The sequence below is a fragment of the Amblyomma maculatum genome, chromosome 7 (genome assembly GCF_055883805.1).
Source record: "Amblyomma maculatum isolate TAMU_Amacu chromosome 7, ASM5588380v1, whole genome shotgun sequence".
In the NCBI taxonomy this organism is placed as follows: domain Eukaryota; kingdom Metazoa; phylum Arthropoda; class Arachnida; order Ixodida; family Ixodidae; genus Amblyomma; species Amblyomma maculatum.
Window position 1 is genome coordinate 101,026,293 of NC_139350.1, and position 25,305 is coordinate 101,051,597.

At 47.3% G+C, this 25,305-nt stretch overlaps 1 protein-coding gene across 1 annotated transcript in view; it reads right to left on the bottom strand.

Annotated features, from left to right (window-relative positions):
* Positions 1–25,305, bottom strand: part of LOC146184137 (whirlin-like) — a 167,564-nt gene that overhangs the window by 93,284 nt on the left and 48,975 nt on the right. Inside the window, exons 6-8 of the mRNA XM_084608495.1 lie at positions 23,706–23,843; positions 19,668–19,827; positions 15,245–15,517 (exon numbers count right to left, since the gene is read on the bottom strand). Coding sequence (XP_084464621.1) covers positions 15,245–15,517; positions 19,668–19,827; positions 23,706–23,843 — 571 coding nt within the window. The remainder of the gene's footprint in view (positions 1–15,244; positions 15,518–19,667; positions 19,828–23,705; positions 23,844–25,305) is intronic.

Consider the following 25,305-nt stretch of genomic DNA (forward strand, 5'->3'; position numbering starts at 1 on the left):
GCGCCCCCCGCTGTGCACGCGCTCCTCCCTTCGCCGTCCGTCTGTACTCTGTAGGCATCTGGTTTTGCTCATGCGGTGAATGCCTAACTGTCACCAATACACACAAAACGGCAATGGCGTATGTGTGCCAGCTCCGCTTTCAGAGACTAGATCGTGCTTTCCAACACTTGCAAAAGAAAAGACAAAAAAAAAAAAAAAAACTAAATGACCGCGCGGGTAAGTGGAAAGGAGGGTTGGGCTATGGGCCTCTGAAAAAGAGCCTAATGTGAGGGAAGAAGCCTGTTCTCTTTTCGGCAGTGTACGAACTTAATTGATATACAAGAATATATATATAAATAAATACATGTTGACGAAAGTAATAAATAACAAATATCGCAGACTAAAAACATGAGAACTGCGCTTCCCAGAGCTTATAGAAGGTTTGAGACATTGACTTAATACGGCTTTCCTCAGTGCTAGCATGTAATTGGCTTCATATCACGTACATTAAAATTGATTTTATAGAAAAAAACAAATATCTGAAAAAATTATTCCGACATCTGGCCACAAACATTTTCATCCGATTGATTTGTCTGTCTCGAGCAGACGGGAGGGAGCACAAAACAGACACGTTCAGTTCGCCACACCAATTCATCCGTCTAGACACCAAAATGTCGAGCAGGAAAACTTCTCAATACTTTCTAGCTCATAAAAACATGTAGGAGAACGCTGTTCTCTTTTTTTTTTTCTGTGCCTGAATAAGAGATTTCAAGAAAAACCTGATATTATGAAGTTAACAATCCCTTACTCTCCTCCTTCCTCCTGCATTGCTTGATTTCAATAGAATTTGAGAGAGAAATAAAGGGCCTTAGCGGAGCGAAATCATTTTTTTTTTTCATTGCACTTTACTGCATACAAGCCCCATATATTTTTTTTTGTCTCTTCTATCTTGGCAAATGGTTAACATGCGCAGGCTTTTTCCTGTATACCAGTTGCGTCTTATAAGCCGTGCCGTCCATTTCATCCTGTTGCATGTTTTACCGTTACACTAGCACCTTCATCCCATTGCAGTTGTTCGGGGCCACCTGTGAATCTGTATAAGAAACAAGCAGCACAAGACCAAAGAGAGGTTGTTCTGGAAAATACAAGAATATAAATTTACAGGACCGAAATATAGAACGATGACTGTCGTGACGCTGGGGCTACGTCGACCCGGCCTTCACTTGGTAGCGTGCAGAGACTCGGGGTTGAAGTAGGATTGAATCTTCGAAGTTGGTGAAATATGTACAAGCAGGTTTAATGGCACTTTGAGAAACTTATTTACAAGATTATTTACACGAAAAAGAAGGGTACATCAGCAAAATGGCAAGCGTTAAGAGTTCATAGCGAGAAGCGACTGGATGAGCCGTTTACCCAGGGCCCAGAGCGACATTTCGTGCTCTGCAGCGTCCTTAAAACCCCCTATGTCCAGCCCCTCTCTGAAGATGCTGACCAACCAAATCCAGGGCACGCCCCTCACATATCGGCATCCAATCGAACACATCACTGCACTGATGATCTGAAGCACTGACTGGTCCGGCATTCATTCGTTGGGCGTGATCACTTGTTGGCGGGAAAAGCTTGGGAACGGCGAGGAGAGGAGGTACATTTCTATTCTTCAGCAAAGAAACCACAGGCTGGTTCTGACAAGTGGTTTTACTTCTCAGAAACCCGAGTGCACGTGGCGCCGCATCCGCTCCCAGCATTGTCCGTTTTCGACAATTGCAAATCTTTCCTGCATTCCTGGGAAATCACTTAATGGCTGTATGCGTCATGCTCCTTTCTTGTCCTGCACGTCAGCGGACATGTCACTCTGTCGTCTCCTTTGGAAAGTAGGCATTACTCACTGGACGATAGGGCTTATCGACTGGAAGGGTGAACAAAAGAAAGAAAGCACTTCCTGCATTTCCCGCAGGGGGACGTTTCTTTGTGTTTTTCCAGACGTTCTCTTGGCAGGGTCAATTTGCATTTGCAGAGTGTCCACAAAGCAAAACAGGCTTACAAAACAGGATTCCTGGAAACAGGCTCACTTAGAGCCATTGGACCATCACCACATATTCACAGCACTTATCCATGCCCACAGGCGAACAATAGAGCGCGCAAATGCGGATGCTTGGTCGTAACAGCCTCCTCCCCCGCCAGAAGAGTCTCGGAGGGCAGCAGTCCCAGCTGCTGCATGAAGAGACGACTTAATGGCCTGCACGTGAACGCTTGAAGCTCGCTGTTGCTTGTCGCGTTGTCTTGATTGTTGTAGGCCAAATTGCTCGAGCTGTCTGAAACTCAACCACATGTCGAAGCAAGCACTCGGCTCCCGTCTGAAGAGACCAGGTTAAAAGAAAACTGCCATTGTTGTTCGAGAAAAGCCCACTCTCAAGACGTTCAGGACCCACGTATTCCTAGAAAACCAAACGTGCTGCTTTACATAGCCACACATATACAAGCGCACGAAAAAAAAAAAAAACCTGATTATCAATTTGGATACATGGTGAGGAACACCTCGGACTGCTTAGAAACAGCGGCTAAGCGCGTCCGCATTCCCATTTAACTTCCCCTTTTTGTATCTTATTTCAAAATTGTACTGCTGTAAAATCAAGCTCCACCTAAGAAGGCGACTGTTCTTCGATGTCGCAGTTTGCAGCCAAGCCAGGGGACAATGGTCCGTCTCTACGGTGAATTTGGCCCCTCCAAGATAGCACTGCAATTTTTGAATGGCCCATACAATGCAAGCGCATTCTTTCTCTGACGCGCAATAAGCCCTCTCTCTAGTACTCAGTTTTCTGCTCAAGTAGAGCACGGGGTGCTCATTACCGTCGTCATCTCTCTGGCAGAGAACAGCACCTAACCCTCGATCACTGGCATCACACTGGACCGTGAATTCTCGGCCATAGTCTGGAGCTCGCAATACCGGACGGCTAATCAGCACAGCCTTCAGGTTTACGAAGGAGGCTTCCTTTTGTTCGTCCCAGACTACATTTGTCGGTTCTGTCTTGCGGAGAGCGTCGGTCAGAGGGCTAGCCAAAGCTGAATAGTTAGGGATGTAGTGATTGTAGTACCCAGTCAGACCCAGGAATGCTCGAATTTCCGTCTTCGTGCTCGGCCGCGGGTAGTCTGCTACCGCAGAAATCTTAATCTCGCTGGGTTTCCTGAAACCTTGACCTACATTGTGACCCAAGTAGTCCACGGTCGCCCTTGCCAGGCAACATTTCTCGGCCTTTACGGTTAGTCCAGCTTGACGCAAAAGGCTCAGTACAGCTCTTAGATGTACCATATGGTCCGCCCATGAGTCGGAAAAAACCGCAATGTCATCTAAATAAGGCACCGCGAATGTTTCACACCCATTTAAAACCCTATCCATGAGTCGGGAAAAACAAAATGGAGCATTTTTGAGCCCGAAACTCATCATTGTTGGCTGGTAGCTGCCCGTCGGAGTGACGAAAGCCGCGTATCTGCTGGCGCGTTCAGTGAGCGGTACTTGCCAGTATCCTCGAGTAAGGTCCAGCGTAGTCACATATGCCGCTCTACTGACCTGTTCTACTCTCTCCTCAATATTCGGAATAGGATACACTTGATCCCTGGTGAGAGAATTTAGCTTTCGGTAGTCTACCACAGGCCTAGGGTCTTTACCTGGAGCTTCTACTAAGATCATAGGCGAAGCATAATCGCTTTCCGAGGGTTTTATTACTCCCAATTCCAGCATGCGAGTTACTTCCCTATCCAGAATTTCTCTTTGCCTTGGAGAAAATCGGTAGCACTTTGATCGCACTGGCACGTCTGAAGTCAGCTCAATATCGTGCTCAGTCAAATCAGTTCTGCCTGGCCTGTCCACGAAGCAGGCCTCAAACTCTGTTATTATCTCGCCCAGATCGGACAGCTGGGATTTCTTTAGTTCTCCTCTCTGCTCCGTCTTTTTGAGAAGCTCCTGAGCGTTGCTTCCTTTTCCGCTGAGGCAAATCAAGTTGTCCCCCATCTCCTCGGGAAGGTTTAACGTTAGATTTACCACGGCTTCCCTCTGCACATAAGGCTTCATAAGATTGCAATGATAAATGCGCACTTCTTTACGCCTACCGGGAATTTTCACTGCGTAGTTAGTGTTAGAAAGCTTTGCAACGACTTCAGCCGGTCCTTCCCACTGTACTTCGAGCTTATTCTGCCTTGAACTTCTCAGCAACATCACCTGGTCCCCGATACAAAACGTCCTTTGACGGGCTGTCTTATCATAGTACACCTTGGAACGAGCCTGGGCTGACTTCATGCTGGCCTCAACGAGTTCCTTAGTGTTATGTAAGCGATTCAAGAGGTTCAGAATGAATTCTACTACTGTTGGGTCTTCTCCGCGCCCCTCCCAGGCTTCGCGCACCATTCGCAAAGGTGAGCGCAGTGACCTTCCGTACACCAACTCGGCTGGGCTAAATCCAGTGGATTCGTGCGGCACTGACCGCAAAGCGAAAAGCGCTGCAGGCAGGCAGGTATCCCATTCGCGCTTGTTTTCATAGCACAGTCCCCTCAGGACTCGTTTGAGAACAGAGTGCCATCTTTCTACGCTGTTGCTCTGCGGATGATGGATCGAGCTATGCACTACCTTAATGCCGCATCGCTCGAGAAATGAGGTGGTGAGGACACTCGTGAAAACGCTACCCTGATCACTTTGGACCTCGGAAGGGAATCCAACTCGTGCAAACACTGACAGCAGCGAATCCACTACACTCTCGGACGTCACCTCGCGCAGCGGAACAGCCTCTGGAAACTTTGTGGCTGGGCATAACATAGTGAGGATATAACGGTACCCTGACTCTGTCACAGGAAGTGGCCCAACTACATCTATTACTAACCGGTGAAACGGCTCGGTAATGATTGGTACTAACACCATCGGAGCTTTCCACTTATCTTGCGCCTTTCCAACCCGCTGGCACGTGTCGCATGACCGTACAAAATTTTCCGTGTCCTTAAAACATCCAGGCCAATAGTATTCTTGCAACAGCCTCTGCTTTGTTTTCTTTATTCCAAGGTGACATGACCACGAGCTGCCATGGGAAAGTCGCAGTAAGTCTCCGCGGTACTTTTGGGGAACGACTAATTGGTCCCGCTCTACTCCGCGCTTATCCTTGAATAAGCGATACAGCACTCCCTTTCTCATCTCGAAAGAAATATTGTTTGCTGTCTTAGTGGCGCGGTGGCGCTCCCTTATCTCCTGTATCTTGGGATCATTGGCTTGCTCTATAGCTAAGTCCTCTCGGGTTCCACTTAAAAGTCTCGTGAGATTACTAGACACTTGCGGCAAGAGGTTACTCTCAAGAACGTCCTCATTCCGCGTCTCATCAAGCTCCCTTTCAAGTTGACATATCTGAGATGCCTCGCTCTCAAAGTTTTCTGACCTGCTATCTTCCGCATTTACCACTGTTTTAACTGCCGTTTCCTCCGCTGTGGATTTTTCTGGAATGAGCAGTGTAGCTAGTTCTCGCGCCTTTGAACGTGTTAAGGCTTGCACAACTCTGTCTCCGAAAAGGATGCCCCTCTTTCGCAGCAGCATGTCCGATTTGTTGGAGAACAAATACGGATAGCACTTAGGAAGCTTTCCTGAAACGGCAGCCTCGGTTGTTAATTCGCCGAAAGGGCCCTCGATGACCACGTTCGCGATCGGCAAGCACACACTCTGTTCCTCAACTACCTGTCGGATCCATGCACACTGTCCTGTATAGTCGGAAGGCGATACATACGCCGGATGGACAACATCCATCGTTGCGGCCGAATCGCGCAGTACCTTGCAAGGCTTCCCGTTGACTACTAGGTCATGCAGGTAGGGTTCTAAAAGCTGCATATTTTCATCGCAGTCCCTGACATACGAGAAAGCAATCTTTTCTTTCCGGCAGTTGACGGCAATGTGACCCTGCTCATTACACCTAAAGCATGTGAGCGGCTTCCTAGCCTCAAGCTTATTCTTTGTGTTCTGCACGTTGGTCACTTCCCCACTTTTCTCACTGCCGTCCTTTCTAGGGAATTTGCCTGAAGAAACCTTCATTTCTTCGTTTCCAACTCTAGCAAAGTGCCTTTCCTGACGGTTTTTCACACTGAACTTGGGATTGCGGGGCCTATCCACTGCTGGGTTGCTGAATTGTCGGCGCGAAGCATACTCCTCAATAAGTTCGGCAGCTTCAGTTGCCGACTTAATTTCGCCTCGGTCCTGTAACCAATTTCTTTCTTTTTCTGGGAGGCAGTTATAAAACTGCTCCAAAAGAATTCGCTCGACTACAGCGTCCCTATCACTGTAGGAATCTGTGCTCTTTAGCCACTCGCCCAAATTTACTCTTAAATTGTACAGGAATTCAGGGTAACTCTCGTCCCTGGACTTAGTAGCTTTCCGAAAACGTTGTCTGAACGCCTCGGCGCTAAGCCTATACTTTCTCAAAAGGCAAGCTTTGACCTTCTCGTATTTGTCCGCGTCCTCCTTGCTTAGCCGCGCGACAACCTCCGCTGCCTCGCTGGGCAGAACCGTCAATAATCTCTGAGACCAAGTGTCTCGCTGGAAGGACAGTTTTTCGCAGGTTCGCTCAAAGTTAGCCAGATACAGACCGATATCCCCTGATATCACATATGGCTGCATGTACTTTGACATCTTGAAATCTGCCTCCTTGTTGAGACGAGGTACCGCTAGCTGGGGACAATCGCCCGACCTCTTGCTCAACTCTAGTTCTAATTTCCGGAGCTCAATTTCTTGGTCCAGCTTTTTTGCTTCTCTTTCAAGCTTCTCACGTTCGTGCTCCCTTTCCTCTTTTTCCCTCTCAAGTTCACGCTCCCTTTCCTCTTTTTCCCTCTGACGTTCGCGCTCCCTTTCCTCTTTTTCCCTCTGACGTTCGCGCTCCCTTTCCTCTTTTTCCCTCTCAAGTTCACGCTCACGCCTCTTTTCCTCTTTTTCCCGCTCTTTCTGCTGTCTGAGCTGCTCCTCCTTTTTTTGGGCGATGAGGTTCCATGCTTCACTGAGCTCCTCATCATCGGCTCCCAAATCTGTGATTGCCTTTATAATCAAAGGTTTTCGTGCCAAACCTCTTGTATCAATTCCCAATTCCTCACACAATTGCAACAGTTCCGGTTTCTGCAGCTTTTGTAGGTCCATGATCGCTCCGAGTGTCGGCTACTTCCAAAACAACAGTGCAAACTACCAAACCTAAAGGCGTTTCAACACTTTTTACCAGTTCTAAAATCTAACCCTGTTCTAGAACCTGGTCCACATCAGAAGAAAAGCCAAGCACTCACCCACACATGCGATCGATGTTCCGAGCTGCTCTCTTGTTGGCCGATTGTTGCGCCTGCTTGTTGCTTGAGATGCCACCTCCGATCACAAGATGTGGCTTGTAGATTCTGATCCACCTCGAATCACCAGATGTTGTAGCTTGTAGATCCAGATCCCACCTCCAGTCATCAGATGTTGTGGCTTGTAGATTCAGATGCCACCGCTGGTCACCAGTTGTCGTGACGCTGGGGCTACGTCGACCCGGCCTTCACTTGGTAGCGTGCAGAGACTCGGGGTTGAAGTAGGATTGAATCTTCGAAGTTGGTGAAATATGTACAAGCAGGTTTAATGGCACTTTGAGAAACTTATTTACAAGATTATTTACACGAAAAAGAAGGGTACATCAGCAAAATGGCAAGCGTTAAGAGTTCATAGCGAGAAGCGACTGGATGAGCCGTTTACCCAGGGCCCAGAGCGACATTTCGTGCTCTGCAGCGTCCTTAAAACCCCCTATGTCCAGCCCCTCTCTGAAGATGCTGACCAACCAAATCCAGGGCACGCCCCTCACATATCGGCATCCAATCGAACACATCACTGCACTGATGATCTGAAGCACTGACTGGTCCGGCATTCATTCGTTGGGCGTGATCACTTGTTGGCGGGAAAAGCTTGGGAACGGCGAGGAGAGGAGGTACATTTCTATTCTTCAGCAAAGAAACCACAGGCTGGTTCTGACAAGTGGTTTTACTTCTCAGAAACCCGAGTGCACGTGGCGCCGCATCCGCTCCCAGCATTGTCCGTTTTCGACAATTGCAAATCTTTCCTGCATTCCTGGGAAATCACTTAATGGCTGTATGCGTCATGCTCCTTTCTTGTCCTGCACGTCAGCGGACATGTCACTCTGTCGTCTCCTTTGGAAAGTAGGCATTACTCACTGGACGATAGGGCTTATCGACTGGAAGGGTGAACAAAAGAAAGAAAGCACTTCCTGCATTTCCCGCAGGGGGACGTTTCTTTGTGTTTTTCCAGACGTTCTCTTGGCAGGGTCAATTTGCATTTGCAGAGTGTCCACAAAGCAAAACAGGCTTACAAAACAGGATTCCTGGAAACAGGCTCACTTAGAGCCATTGGACCATCACCACATATTCACAGCACTTATCCATGCCCACAGGCGAACAATAGAGCGCGCAAATGCGGATGCTTGGTCGTAACAATGACGTACAATTCGAAAGGGAGGACTTCGATAAAATGCCCAGATGGTATTGTGCCGGTTTTTCTGATTTGTTCATGGTTTTTTTTTTATCTGTCAGTATCACGTCCTCTAACAATTTCGCTGCACCAATTTCTGTTAAGTTTCCGTGTAATGTACAGCGGGTCCTTTATCGAATGTAAGGCAGCAGCCGTGACGTTAGCGCCTGGAAACGGGCATGCGCAAGACACAGTTCTGCTCCGCGCCGTCTGCGCAGAGACAATTTGCTTCGCTTTTTAGTTTGCTGCTTTCTTTGCGGCCTCCGACAAAAGCACCGCAGGTCAACGTGAGTTATGTGCTTTGCGCACTCCTGGGTGTTTGAGCCTGCGGCAAGCATCGGCACAAACAAGTCAGAGGAAACGGGGGTGGCTGGCGGGGGGCATGAGGAGTTCGTGAAGTAAAAAAATAAAAAATATCTCCTTCCAAGTAGACCAGAGGGAAGCGGTCTCGGGCTGCGGACATTACGGTGGAATGCCGAAAGCTGGGCAGGGGCTGCTGCATCCGGTCGTCCGATTGGGGGGTAACCAAACACCGAGAGTCGGCGGGCACACCGCGGCAGTACGCTCGAGCTCCGCGTCAAAAGGGGCGCTCTTCGAAGAAAGCCGCGGCAACAGCAAAAAGCCTGGACCTCACAATTTCGACCTCACACAATGACGACCTCACTCAACCTCAAACTCACGCGTGAGGTTGAGGTCCAATTTCGTGACCTCACTCAAAAAATTTCGAGCTGTCACCGACCTCACCTCAACCTCACCTCACTCCGTGAGGTTGAGGTCATTTTGAGGTTGAGGTCGACCTCATGAGGTCGAAACCTCATGAGGTTGCCCACCTCTGCTGAACAGGCATCGATAAAACTTACTCTCCGTGCTCTGACTATAAGAACTGGCTCCAATATGCTTCTGCAAATTGAAATTTCAAAGTAAACATTACCGTCCCCGAACGCACGTAGCTCACGGCCTCGTCCCCTGTCCGCTAAACTCCCCATCATACTAGCGATCCACTTTTAGCCATGTTCTCCGCAGTCATGGAAAGCTCACGCTGAACGACCGCACCAGCGAATAACCGTGTTTTCCTCAAAATTCCCACGCAAGCACCACCAGTCGTCCCGGATATCTCCTCTATGGGCAAGCTACCAGCCGACATAGCCGGACACCCTTTTCTGCTGGGCACAGGGAATATCGCCATCAGGCAGACACGCAGGAGGTCGAGGCTCCGTGTCTTATCTGTTTTTCATCGAGTAATTACCGCTAAAAAGATTTCTTCGCATCGCTTCCTTCTTGGGAAAACCGGTTGCAGAGGTCAACACGGACTGAAATGTACAGACTTCGCCATCCTTATATACAGCACCGCTGCAGCGTTCAGTGAAAACTATAGTAAGAAATATTTCGACGGATTCCAGACTAACTGCATCTGTCCATGCTGCTTTCTGGTCTATATGTGCCTCTACGTTCGCACACACGTTGTTGCGAAGATCTTGACGCTGCGATGAGGCTGACGTAGACTGTACAGGATTCGCGTTCTCAGAAAGAAAAAAAAAATACTGTGGCCATCTTGGGTGGCATTGTAATCAGTTGACGGAGCACACACTATACCTCTCATAGCTTGATACGTTTCAGGCGTGTAGATTACATGACTGCGCTGAATTTGTTTCTCCCGCACACACAACATTGAGAAGAGAGAGTCGAATTTGCGTCAAATGAACGTGTCTCGGGATCATATTGGAGAACAAGCAAGCTTTTTTCGAGTTTCTGAGAAATCGGGGACAACTATATCCAATTACAAAAAACAACAACAAAAGTGGGCGTTTTTCTTTTTCTGGCTCTGTCGAAGTTCGTTGAAATATATCCATTTTCTCTTTCCACCCCTGATTCAATCTCGATTCTGATGATAGCACGGACAGTATGTTGCGCACTCCGTGATCGCTGGCGTGATGTCGACGGAAGTGCAGTCCAGACTGAGATTTGGGCTGAAAAGTGTTGACGCCATAGTAGTAAAATGGTCGGTGGAAGCGCAGCCCGTATTTAATTTCGGTCTCAGTAATTGGAAAAAAAAAATGTGATAAATGAAAACGTCAGGCGTGGTTCAACCACGGTTGAACCTACAGTTAGATGAGCGATAGATCGGTTTTACTTGGCTTGAACACGTTCGTCCATATCGACCGATTCACTCGCCGCACTCGCTTGGCCCACGTGCTCGACACGCTCTCTGTCTCGGTCCCGTTCACGTCTGGCCGCTAGCTCTTCTGAAGACTCTCTAGATTTCGCTTCCAGATGGCGTTGCCGCTTCTTAGCCAAATGTATAGCCCTGCGAGCAACGTCGGCAGGGTGACTGGATTCTGTCATCGGCCGGTAACAATCACGGTGATCCGACTGCCCGGCTCCTCTATGTTTCACTATAGACAGCGGCTCCCGACCGCTATTTATACAGAAGGCAGACAGTGACCTCACGCACATCGAACGCCTCTAGGTGGCCGTCACCCATGGGTGAAGGTCAAGGTCAAGAGTAGATCAAGGTCAAAGGTCATGTCCACTATGGCAGACATTGGCCACCGTAGTGTGTCGTGTTTAAGCTATAGGTAAACCTTTTGTACTAGAGGCAATCTGTTGCTGATGTGCTTCTAAAGTTTATTCGGAGGCACGGAACGGTGCTCGACTTCGTGTGTCAAATAGAGCCACCACTTTAAAATGGCAAATTTAATTTTTCCTCGGCGCTCTGTTAACGGTGGCGGTATAGGCTGCCGTTCCATTCCATTTCGCCAGTGGCAAATTGGCACAATGATCCCATTTCATTATTAAGCGACACAATTGTTTATTATGGCCAGATACAACTCCAGTACTCCGTAACTACCACACACATTTCCTCCGTGACAGAAAATAGTCTGATGTTAAGGCTTTTCTGGTTACCCGAATAAAAAGCGAACCTCCAGATCAAAGCTCAAGGACTTCGTTGTCTCCGGCTTGTTTGGTGTATTCAGAGATTGAAAACAGGTTCTGTTTACTCTTCAGCGGAGTGATACATATGCCGCGCACCACTTCCCAGAGTTAGCAACTGCTGCATGTTTAGGTTGTATCCTACTACAGAGCGCCAAATGCGGATGTGTCGCAAATGTGGCCACAAAACGCCATCATGAAAATATTGTCTCGACATAAAAGAGAAAAAAGTGAACAGATGTTGCCTACCAAGATTTTTGTTGCTTCAGGTAGCCTAACAGGTCCTTACAATGTACTCCTCAATAATAATAATAATAATAATAATAATAATAATAATAATAATAATAATAATAATAATAATAATAATAATAATAATAATAATAATAATAATAATAATAATAATAATAATGTACTGACAGTGCCACCGAGGCCGCATGTACTGTATACACGTATTTGCCAAAAGAAACGAGGCTACGTGGTTTGCATCTCAGACTCTGGTAACGTATGTCAGCTCGTGAAGTTGTAAATCGCAACTGCGGTAAGGAGACTCTTTGTCCTCACCTTCCAATAGCTTTTTGATTTTTGGGGGTGTCATAAAGACTTCTCGCTATATGCGACTGAGAAGCAAACCATGCAGTCTGCTGGTTGGTTTAGGCCAATACGATACGTGTTGCTTGCCGGGACGGCACCAGGACATTCACAGTAGAGTAGCGAGAAGAATGCGGAGATGGGGGCACTGAAGGGGGATTTCGGTTACGTACGATGCTTCTGTGGCATTGCCTTTCTTGAACCTAAAAATAAAGTTGGCGAAATGCAGCGCTTAGTCACGGGCTGCATACTCAAAAACCGTGTTCCTTGGCCGATTAAGCGTTTGATAAATATTTTTTAACGACCTGGCACATTAATTTTCTGCCTCCTTTTGGCGCCGTCCCTGGTTGCTTCTCCCACAAGAAGGTCGCGTTTCTCGAGCAGAACTGTGCAAGCGCGTTTTTCTTCGAGAGTTCGGCGCCACGGAGTAAGTTTCGCTAGCGCCATCCCACGGCATCGGCTGGAACAGATGTTTTGAGGTCGTACATGCGCGCTGGTTGAGCGTTATTTTGAGTCGGTTGCGTGCGGGAATGTCTGACTTCTTTGAATTCTAAGTAAAACAAATCCTTTAGCGCCGAACACAGGTAGGAGCGTGTAGCAAATCAAAATACGTCCTTCAAGAAAACACCCCGACTTGAAAATTGCATTAATAGATAGCTTTCATTAATGTGCACAACTAATTCCAGTACTCCGTATTGTTTTGCAGTGTAGTGCTGAGGTACGGCGAGTGTCACACACGATGGCACCTAATGGTGAGTGAAGGCGGAGAGTAAAGTAGGCGATAAAAACTGCAAGTTGACTGCGTATTCCGATGGCCAAATATATATATATATATATATATATATATATATATATATATATATATATATATATATATATATATATATATATATATATATATATATATATATATATATATACTATTCCAAGAAATCTTGTAAAGCCACAAGGAAGTGTGCAAAAAGCACGACATACAAAGGCACCGAATCAGGAGGAGCGTTTTGCAAGACGATAGGCGAGCTCGACAATAACTCTTTCTAAAGTACTCCGTTATATAGTTTTTATAAAAACAAGTTGCAGTTAGTGGTGTATATCTTACAGAACCTGAACTTGGAGGCAAATATTGGTGCAGCAGGAAATTCACTCCGCAGCGGTTGAGCTGCGGAGAAACCGCGCTCGCGAGGATGTCCGCACGTGCAAGCTCGAGCGGGCTGCTTTTGACTACAGCCCCGCATTCCTCGTTTCGCGTCTAATTTCACCACAACAGAGAGTTAGACGTTTAGTGAGCTTTATCCCCTTAGATCGCGAATAGCGGAGCGCAGTGCTTTGCGTATAACTTCGAGAAGTGCTGTTCGTTCTTTCTCTATATTATAGGCTGGGTTAATAAAAGATAGGCGGAAAATATCGCAAAAGGAATGAACTACTCTGCAGTTGTTGAACGGTGTGTGACTGACCACGGAAATGCGTTGGTTTTTAGACGAGGAAATTGTACACGTAATCGATTTTGTTCCCTGTATACCGTGTACAAGACTGATGTGAAGGTGAAACCACTCGTTTTCAGCCTCTTTCTGAGTGGCGTTCATCGCTGCTATATGAGGTCGTGCTTTTTGCATCTAATGAGCACAGCTGACCAAGGCTGCAGCACAAGCAGTTTATTCTGTGGAGCGAAGGTGGCATCCTCGCGTTACCATGCTCTACGGACGAAATACAGGGCGCACCAATCTGGTGACAATAATCTTCGTGGTTTACGTGACTCCAGACGGACCACTATGGCCGCCATTACCATGACACAAACAGGACGGCCTTCCTCCAACCTATTTAAGAGCAGGGCGTTAAAAAGTATAAATACCTCTGCACAACCTTATTTGGGCGATTTGCCCTACTGTTACAGCAGCCTGGCACGCACAAAGCACTGCAGGGCCCAGCCAAAACAAGAGTATGCAGAAAGTCGGAGTGTCGGTCGCTTCATGACGGCATTGCAGATACGTGCGCATCCGTGCCCGGTGAATGTACCAATAAAAGGACAAATTTTAAACCACATGGAAATATTTGCTGCTCGTGGTCGCGAGCTGTGGGATTTTAATCAAAAATTACACAAAAACAGCACTCAATGAAAATGGGCTCCGGCTGTTAGTTTAATCAACGTTCAATTAAGCTTGGGTTCTGTAAACGCTAGGTTCAATTAGGCTTGGGTTCTGTAAACGCTAGGTTCAATTAAGCCTGGGTTCTGTAAACACTAGGTTTGCTTAATTTTCGTGAAGGTTAATTGATGGCCATTTGCGCGACCAAGCTGCACGTGAGTACTGGGACACGCCGAGAAGTGACCAATTTCCATAATCTGTTTTAATTCAGCGAGCGTCAGAATGTGTCCAAGCACTAGTGGATCCAGCCCACACAAATCACAGGAGCAAATGAAGCACCGAACGCTGGAAGCGGTCTAAATTACGTCGATGGCCAAGGGGAACGGCACTCCCCATCGCAAGTGTAGATCTGTTCACTGCAGGGCTTCGCGGAGGAGGGGTGGCTTCGCGGGGGGGAGTTAGGGAAGAGAGATTTCCGCACTGATTTTTTAAGGCGTGAGCGTTAAGAGGCTCATGAGTGTCCGTCCGTCCGTGCGTGCGTACGTCCGCGAGAAGTGTCACGTTTCGTCGCGAGATTGTGACGTCATAACCTAATGACGTTATCAGCCATGACCGGATGTGACGTCCCCAATACGTCACATGCGGTCATATCTAAGAATCAGGACGTGACATCCTCTCCACGTCCGCTCATGACCGATGACATCAGGTGATTCACGCATATACGAAGCTGACCTCGTCGGGCGTCCCAACCAGGCGTCCGTGTGGCGCCTTTGATTTGACGCTTCCTGGAACACCGCACCACACGTACAGAAGTAGACGCAATAAAGCAGGAATCGGCGGCATTTCAAACAAAGGCTTTTGCCTCGTCGCACTTTTGTGGTCCAAAGTGCCCCTTAGAATTTTTTTTTCAACTTTTTCATCGAAAACAATTAGTGGTAATATGGTTTTTGCAATTTCTGGCTTAGAGTGGTTGTCGCACCTGCGGGGTGTGCTTTTCCAGTTCTAGCTAGCAGACATTAGTCAGCGAAGAATGCATACGCTTTAGTTTGCTCTCTCGTTATACGGAGGTCAGAAAGCGTCTGCCACCCGTGCGTGTATTTGCGGTACCTCCCAGCTCTGGACCATGCCACAGTCACGAAAAGGACCAACGTACCACGTCGGGGTCCATGGGCGGTTCACTGACGCTGCTCCAGCGGCGGTCCTCGACAGCCAGCTGCTTGTCTCCGGACTCACCGCCACTGCTGTGTCGTCGAAAGGGGGGCCTGCGCTGCCGGTTTCCCTGCTGGCCGCCACTGGCCAGGTCCACGCCGCTGTCCTCGCTGGGCAGCTCGGCGCCCCCGCACGCTTCCGCCTGGAGCTGGACCTGCTGCTGCGTCTCCTTGGAGCGCGCCGCCTGCACCTCCCGCCGGTACAGGAGCTCGTCGAACTGCACGCACCGAATGCGGGCACCCTGAATGCGGCGGCAGATAACTGAAGGTCCCAGCATAGCTAGGATTGCATTTTGTTACGGCGAGAGTTAAAATTGTCTCGCCCCCTGCTACAACCAGGCTTCGGTTTGCTGTCACGTGACCATTCGATGGAGGCCGCGCACGTCTCGGAGAGCCTTATCGTCATTGGATGGGACACGCTGTCATAACGCCATATACCTTTACTGGACATGCAGCGGACTGAACAGAGACAGAACGCATTGCCCAACAGCTCATATCCGCTAGTCTACGCACACTGCAGTGTAGAGGCAGCTACAAAGAAAGGAAAGGTGCGGATGGACACCTGAATCATTATCCTTGAAGTAAGGGATCTAGCAAAGGGTGAAAAGTGGCTGATATTGAAAAACAAAATAACTGATAGCGTATATGTTGAAGTCAGCCCTTGTTGAAATAAGGATTATTTACTCGGTCCCAAAACTCAACGGAGCTTATAACGTTAGCGCACACAGTTTTTCTGAGCTTGATAAGAGAAAACTTAATTGCTCCCGAATGCGAATATATGTTCCAGGTTACTCTAGTCACCTCCCCGTTTGTGGTTTTATCTAGATATTTCTTCGCTGCTTTTAAATTGAGCGCTGACGAGCGAAATGGGCGAGCACGTTTGCTGTTGTCGGCGCCACCGAATCGAGTTCTTTTGGGGGCGCAAGTCAACCCAATAAAGAGTTTCTTCAGTGTACTACCGGACTCTTCATTTGTTGTCATCGGCCTTGTAACTACTACTGACATTACGGTGTTACTAAAGCAAATCTTGCAGTTGAAAAATAAGTATACACAGACCGAAAGAGGTGATTATTCAGGAGCACGAATGCTAGTAGACTGAAAAGCACGGTAATGTATGGGACGTGCGTGCTCTGTGCGTTGCAGGGACATAACCGGCTCAATTGCTCGGAAGGCAGGTGAAATCCAAGCTTAGTGAAAGTCGGTGAAAAAAGCTAAGGGGATTAATGAGGGGAAAGCGACGTGGAGCACAATCACAATTTATCACTCAAGCCGGTGGCTGTCACGTAACAAAACAGTGCCATGTTTTGAAAGCAGTCGACTCTCGATCTTATCCCCGTTAAAGGGTGAGGATCGAGACGGTCCAGCGCACAACGCAACTTATGGTTTTCGTTCAGAAATGCTTCTTTTTAAACCATAGCCGTCTTTCGGTGCCGCTCCAAGCAGTCTTGTTCCACTGGCAACGTTTATGAGGGAAATTGGCTCTTTTCGTTTCCACAAAGAACGCAAGACGTCTCGGAACGAGATTCCTTGGTTGCAAAACAGCTCTTGTGGAAAAACTGACAAAGGAATCTGCATAGCTTCACATGTGAGCCTCGACATTTAGCGTTTCGCCCGCTGTTGTGGCTTCCGCTATACTTTATGCCGCCGTTTTGATCAGGCGGAATCATTTTTGTGTCGCAAATAATAATAATAATAATAATAATAATAATAATAATAATAATAATAATAATAATAATAATAATAATAATAATAATAATAATAATAATAATAATAATAATAATAATAATAATAATTAGTTGTGGTTTAACTCTGTCTAACCCTAATTGAATGGCGATAGCGACGGCGTAAGCTTCGTTTGCCTGCTACATTATTCTTCTGTATCACGCCCTATCAGTGTAAGGTGCTACATTATTGGGGACATTTAAGCTCATCCCTTATGGGTATGACGCGAGAGCGTAAGCTACCAGCCCACATATAAATGAGAAGTGCTCAATGCTGCTGAACCGAACGTGGAGCGAAAGCATTAGCTGCCGGTGATCGAGCGTTCTTCTTCTTCTTCGTTTTCCTTTTCTTTGTCTTCTTCTTCTTCGTCGCGGCTTTTCAAGGACAAACGTGGCCCTTCCCTGGACGACGCGACGGGCCGAAACCTGCCTCAGTATTGCCATCGCAATAAAAAAAAAAGTAAATTAAAGGCCTGGCGCAACTCGTTCGCCGCGCGCGGACACGAAGCTAGCGGAACGTCTGCTCCGGCAATTGTCCCGCGGCGTTTCAAATTTCACCACCACGCGAGAAATGCGGCGCTGCCATCGCGCGGCAAAAGTTGAGCTTGAGTTCCCTATAAATGCGATAGCTCGCGCACTCTACAAATTTCGGAGGCTTTGCACTGCATCACAGACCCTAACGTCTAGCAGGACATCATCGGTCAAGCCCTTGCTGCTACTATGTTCTAAGGGATTCCGGGTGACGGCTAGGGGTGACGGGGGAGACGGACTTCTCTCCTGGCGTTCGACTGCTGTTGCAATAAATTTGCTCTCTCTCTCTCTCTCTCTCTCTCTCTCTCTCTCTCTCTCTCTCTCTCTCTCTCTCTCTCTCTTTTACACCCTTGAGCCTCGCGAACGAGCGCTTGAAGATGCAAAAACAGGCGCGCACCGGCCGCCGCCACAGAAGCAAGCTGCCAGGCTAGGGTTAGGTAGGAGAGGAGCCTTAGGCGTTAATAGTGTTCCTGTATATGCTCCCGCTCCTGCGGGAGCACATATCGGAACACTAGGAGCTAAAATAACATAATGTCAGTAATGCAGAAACAAAAATTCAATAAATAGAATGATGGTGTAGTTAACCGATGTAAAACAATAATTAAAATATAGGAAAAATAAAAATAAAACGAGCATGATAGCAACTGCTACCACCCCGTTTCAAAGGGGACGCTCCTATTTCCATCCATCCATCCATGCAGCGCCGCCCAGAGGTGTTTTGGGAGCCTATCAAAGCTAACGCGTCACAACCTTGAAAACAGAGCTTAAATGTTCCCCCCTTTTTATTTAGTGTCCTTAAAACAAGGCTGCCACGTACTTTTAGCGCAATGCACGCGGAGAGCCCCAGTTCGGCAGAGTGCTCGAAAGAAGTGAATTTTTTTTCTCCAAGGTGCGCCTTAGGGCGCTCAGGGCTGTCCAATGGAATTATACTTACGATGCGAATCATCTCACAGTAAAAAAAAAAAAAAAAAAAAAAAAAAAAAAAAAAAAAACCGGCTTTACATAGACGATAGCTTTGCGCAAACATTACTGCTTTCCACGACAATATACAAGTACATCGTCAGGATAGGAACTTTGTTTCGGAAGCCGGTAATGACAACCTGTCAATTAGTCTTTGTTAAGTAATTAACTTTGAGGGACAAATGAATACTGAAGACTTGACCACACACACTATGTTTGGTCCCATTGAAGTATAGGACATTCCATCTTTCATAGAACTTGTGTACATCTAGCCGGGACGCCCGGTATACGGTGAGCTAAAAATGTTAAAGGCCATAGTACCGCCATCCGTGGATTGAGGAAGCTGGAGATTAGAGTTTTCTCAGTTTTGTATTTGGAGTCATAATGAGAGAACAGTGACACCCCCAGCTATCGATTGTTGTTAAGGCACTATTCTGATAAGCGGGAAATGTGGATTATGCACGAAGAACGTGTAGAAAAAGGCACAGTGAGATTTCGTGAACTAAAGTATCCAGCGACAGTACGTATGACAATATTGAGCTGAGTTGTACGCCTGTGCCCCCTACAAATCGATTATAGGAAACACAGAAGGCATCCATGCTATCAGGAGTCCCTATACTCTCCACCAGAACTCAGCATATAAAAAAAAAAAAATCTGCGCTCCAGATTACTTTGGATAAAGAAGTGTGCGGGGCCACCATCCCCTTAGTATAATCGCTCCATTTTCGTAGCACGCGACACATGGCAGGGCGACAAGTGATTCGCTGGTCGGTGATAAATACGTGTCGTTGCGGCTTAGTCGCCAGTGCCTTTACCTGCGACGGATGGTCGCGATTCCGACAGTGAATATGTGAGCAAAGGTTTTTCAGACTTCTCCGAGACAGCCCACATGTTGAAATAATGGCTTCTATGCAGGCTGGCCTGCACGCCCAACCGTACTTTGGCTATGCGTCCCGGACATAACTTAACGATCAGGACAAAGACTATCGGATTATCGAAATTCCATCGCAAGCAAATTTGTTTGCGAACGCGCTAAAATTAGCGCGATAAACACAAAGCGAGAAGGCAGCATTTGTGTATCCACGCAACGCCACGTGATGAAGTGGCGCCCACGAACAGGGAAAAGATGCCCCCAATTTGTTCGCCAGGTGCCCACCTTGTCGAGGTCCTCCGGGCGTATCGAGTTCCTCAGGTGGCCCAGTAGCGCGTACTTGTGCGGTGTGTCCAGCAGCTCCAGGAGCACGGCCACCAGGGCGTCCACCGTCATGGCCCGCGTCTCGTACTCGTTCCGGTAGTATGCCAACGAGATGCGCGCGCTGCGAACGCCATGCACAACACACGTATCGAACCATGTGCACCGATGGGTTGTACGTCTGATGACCTATAGTATTCACGGCAAGACAACACACTGCCTTCAGACTGCCGAATAATTTTTTATTCTCAGTGTAAATAACTAGCGGTGCCTGAAAGGGTTAATCAGTCATTATTCAGTAACAGTTGCAAAAACGAAGGAAGTCGCGACCGAAAAGGCGCCCACAGTGTGGTGAAGTTCAACACTTGCTGAGGCGTAGTTCTACTTGGGTGAAGGAAAATAATGCCCAACCCATATTGTCGCGAGTCGTATCCATTTGCCGCCCACTTGAGGGATCTAGTCGGGTTTACGCTCATGCCAGTAAACTCGATAATCGGACGTGCTTTTACGGTACAGCAAAAAGTTTGGCGGGCGGATGAGATAAGGAAATTTGTAGGGATTATAATTGGCAGCCACTCCCCCCCCCCCCCCCCCCCTTCCTTATTCGTTGCTCCCTACGTTTAACCAATCAGCCCATTCATGGGATTGGTTGACGTGGAACGCACTCGCATGAATTGATGACTAAGAAACAGCGCTCTATACTGCTCCGTTGAATTCGTGTGCGTTAGGTGTGCCCCTTCGGGTGTGGCCTAAAGCTTCACAGGGGACAGGGGGAGAAGGTACTTTCGAAGCTGTGATAGGTGTAGCGCGTCTCGCGTCTTGCGCTCATGTTGCAAAAACTACAGAGCCTTCGAAATTTGCATAGGTAAATCTGTCGGTTCACATATTTCGCAAGAACTATACGCGACCCCTCTGCATATCACCTGACAGAAGCACTTGACGCCAGCGTTATGTGATGTTCATGTCCACCCTTGGATGGCAATCTGCCGAATGATTTGTCTGGTCTGTCGATACAGAGTTACAGAGAGCCCACCGCGGTCATTTCGTGGCGTTCGTATCCTGCTGCGTTTCGGTGAAGGCGAAATGCTATAAGGCACCCGTGGAGAGATGTCAGGGCGTCACCATTCATAACCCATTCATGTGCTTCTTTGGTACGCAACAAAGACTATTTGCTAATCTTTATCGAGTGCGGTTCAAGGGAAGAAAAATGTAGTCGGCAAAGGTTGGGCTCTCGTCAAGGCTAAAACTGACGAGGAATGGCGGCCGCGCTGGTTGGATGGCAGAGGCCGGTGCTATGCAGCCCACCCAGCTCGCGACAAATGAATACACAGAGGCGCAGTAGATTTTCTAGCCAGTGCTGCGCCCTTAATCACGGCTATCTATGCACGCACTGAGCACTCATTCATCCGAAAAGAAACCAAGTCCCGCCATAGCCTTCGCCATCGTGCGCCTTCATCTGCTGTTGTTGTCATTGTGCTTCAAAATACAAATATTACTGCACATCAGCCTGCCTTCTTACCTCCGTAATATGTGATCTATACAGAGCGAGTGAACGCCCTGTCGGCACACACATTTTTCAGTGCCCAAAAATTTCACTATTATGAAAAGTTGAATGCATGGCGATGTTCGCTCAGATGCTAGCTCCGCTCTTATAAAAGCAGCGCGATATTTTTGCGCTGGCATATACATGCGAATGCTTTTGTGTGGCGCCAAATAAGCGGCACGAACTTCGTTTTGGCCGCGAATATGTCCATGACAAAATGCTCAGTTTTCATTTTTTGTTAATAAAGTGTATCATACATTTGGCAAAACGAGCTGATAATACAACAAATGGGGTGACACCCCCTTTAAGTGTACGTCGGATACGCATAAATCGGATCTCTTAATCACTAAGCTCTTAATTTGTGCCGCTGTTATTTCACACCTTTCCTTCGTGTCTCCTTACAGCGTACGTATAAATGCTAGAACAATGCCTTATGAAAGCAACAATCACTTTCTAGGAGTGACCACCGCGCGGAATCTTTCATGGACCCCCAATCCATATTTTATTCATGAAAAAAAAAAAAAAAAGATACTGATAGCGATTGCTCACTCCATCGCCCTTCCTGGGAGAAAGTCGTGGGGAGCGTCACTGTGGTCGATGCTCCCGCTGTCATCATCATCATCATCATCATCAGCCTGATATACCCACTGCAGGGCGAAGGCCTCTCCCATATTTCTCCACTTAACCCGGTTTTGTGCTAGCTGCATCCACTTGACCCCTGCGAATTTCTTAACCTCATCCGCCCACCTAATTTTCTGCCGCCCCCTGCTACGCTTTCCTTCCATTGGAATCCAGTTTGTCACCCTCAGCGACCATCGGTTATCCTCTCTTCGCACTACATGTCCTGCCCACGCCCATTTCTTCTTCTTAATTTCCACTAGAATGTCAGTAACTTGAGTTATTTCTCTGACCCACTCTGCACTCTTCCTATCCCTCAATGTTACCCCTACCATTTTTCGTTCCATAGCCCTCTGAGTTGTCCTCAACTTAAGTAGAACCGTCTTGGTTAGCCTCCACGTTTCAGCCCCATAGGTGAGTACAGGTGAGATGCAACTGTTGTATACTTTCCTCTTGAGCGATACCAGTAAGCTACTAGACATAATCTGCGAGTGCTTGCCAAATGCGCTCCATCCCGATCTTATTCTTCTTGTTATTTCATTTTCATGGTCCGGATCTGCGGTTACTACCTGTCCTAAGTAGACATATTCGCCTACTACTTCCAGGGATTCGCTACCTAACGTAAATTGCTGTTCCTTCCCGAAGCTGTTGAAGATTACCTTAGTCTACTGCATATTGATTTTCAAGCCTACCTTTCTACTTTTCCTGTCTAAGTCACCAATCATTATTTGCAGTTCATCCCCCGAGTTGCTTAGCAAGGCAATGTCATCAGCAAATCACAGATTACTGAGGTATTCTCCAACTACCCTGTGGAGAATACCTAGCTGCTCCCTAGCTGCTCCCATTCCAAGTCTCTGAATACTTCCTTTAAACAAGCTGTGAATAGTGCTGGGGAGATTGTGTCTCGTTGCCTATCACCTTTCTTTATGGGAATTTTGTTACCTTTTTTATGCAGAACTATGGTTGCTGTGCAGCCACTATATATATCTTCCAGCACTTTCACGTACGCGTCTCGTCTACCCCTTGATTTCGCAATGCCTGCATCACCGCCGAGGTTTCAACTGAGTCAAATGCTTTTTCGTAATCAATGAATGCTAAGGGCTGGTTATATTCTGAGCATTTTCTATCACCTGAAAAAAAAAAAAAGTGCGCTCCTTCTCTTAGCCCGTGGCAGTGCCCGTCTAACAACCAAAGAGGCACCACTTAGGTGATGTCATCCCACGGATGCACCTAAAGGGCCCAAGAACAGCTACATAAGTGATAATAAACCATCAATCCTATATGCAACTCGAAAACTTTTAAGCTAGCTTCATTAGCACCGAACATAAGGGCGATTGAAAATGATGCGGATCCTCTGCCCCCTTAACTCAACCCACGCCGGCGAGCAAGAAATAATGAAGAAAACAAGCCGCGACGGCGCCCCACCACGCCCCGTCCAGCCCGCGTAATTTGGGAACGTCCAATGAGCGGGCGCAACGCCAGGTTTGCGCGCCGGGATGTGTTGCCCAAATCGGTTGCGAGTGATAGCCAGGAGCACTTTTTAAATATTATTTGCAAATCATCGGCTACGTGCAAAGCTTTCAAATTTGACGCGAATACTGATGAAGACCACCTCTATGGATTTCTTGCATGATAAGTTTACTGCACGACCGACAACTGAATGTTAGAGTTATCTGTTATTGTTCACAAAAGTAACACCGTTCATCGTGTACTACTATCTACCATTGGTAGCAAAAAACTGGCTGTCATTCAGAGTAACCGCTATGTATAGTTATCGTTATAAAGCGGCGCGTACGCGAGACCTCAAAACCTCCTCCACGATCCACAGTGCTTCAACTCACCTGGGAGAGAGTAGTTGGGCGCACTTGGCGTCGAGCGCCTCTTCGATCTCCTCGCTCGTCTGTCGTCGGGGGCTGGGCCTTCGGCGGGGCAGGCTGCACTCCTCACGGGCTCCGCCGTAGCCGCCAGGGTCCGCCGTCCTGCGGGGGTGAAGCGACGCTGCGGTATCCTTCGTTCTCGCCTTGTCAGCAACGAATGCAAAAAAGCGCTATCGGAAGCCTGGCTTCTTTTCAAGTTTTGTTGCCGCCCTGCTCTGACAACAGGAGCGAAATGCGCGTGTGGAGCCCCAGATAGCTTCCTCTTCTCCCGTCGCAAATTATATATTGGCGGATCTTCGGCAAACGTGAGCTTATTGCCGAAAAGTTGCAACGAGAACGCCATTTCGCAGTCTGTGAGAAAATTCCCGAGAGCGGTGGGAAGCTCTGCAGCACGGCCGGAAGCTCCTCACTCCCGAAATTAGTTAAAACGTACAATTGAAAAATAAGTTACCGCTGAGCAAAAGCAGGTTGCGCGAACGTGTTGGCCAGCGCACACTACCAAACGATTACTAATACCGATCTAGTAACTCAATCAATCCCGCGACCTCTGGATCAGCAGCCAAAAACGCTTCAATGCTTCTCTCCTCTCCCCTCAATCGAATTTGCGCAGCAGTTGCCACCGTATTGATTTTTTTTTTTTACTCTAACCGCAAGAGTTCTGCCATAATAAGACGCAGGAGTCATTTAACGTTGACGCCTTCCTTATACGTCCCTTTACACGTCTTCTTGTTTATGCGGAAGTTCTGGTCACTGGAAAAATGTTGACATCAAAATTTGCAGCCAAGCTTGACAAATTCAGCAAAATATACATTTTTGTTACATTTTACTAAATGACTTGACTTAGTTTCACAAGATGAACCGCTCTGTGAGATGAAACTAACTTATCTACAAAAGCTCACGATTAATTGGCCCTGGTCCTGCCATACTAACAGAACTTAACTTTTGTGTGCTGCTAGTTATACTTCCCATTCATCCCCCGTAACAGCAAGATTTAATCAAAGAAGCGTCCTCGGCTCAATATTATTTATCATCTACGCGAATTACAGTGTCGACGTAATTACAAAGCCAGCTTAAATAATTGTGTTTTATGTACTTAAAATGGTGCTCCAACTACCAAGCAATGCTAAGCTCTAGTATGTATAAGCCAAAACGCTGCCAAAGCGTAGTCATAAAATATACTACTAAAATATGCGGCGTATCCTGTCAGTGCAACATTACATCACAACCCCTGCTTGAATAAACAAAGTACATCTACACAAATCTAATTCAACGCGCGAAGAAATATTAAAAGGACGTGAAAATTGGTCCCATTCGCAAGACTAGGCTGCTTTGAGTCGGCTTTCCCGCGCTACGCTTTTATATGTCTTGGTATCACAGTAAGGAATAATTTAACGTTGGGATGCTCACATTTATAACATTTGTGCGTCATCCTTTCGCAAGGTTCAGTATATTAAATGCAAATGAAAGGAGCCCATTCTACCGTGAAACTTGTAAGAGATGAAACCCATACACTAAGACTCATGCCAGAATGTTCAAGGCATCATTCATTACGTCTGATTCTCGA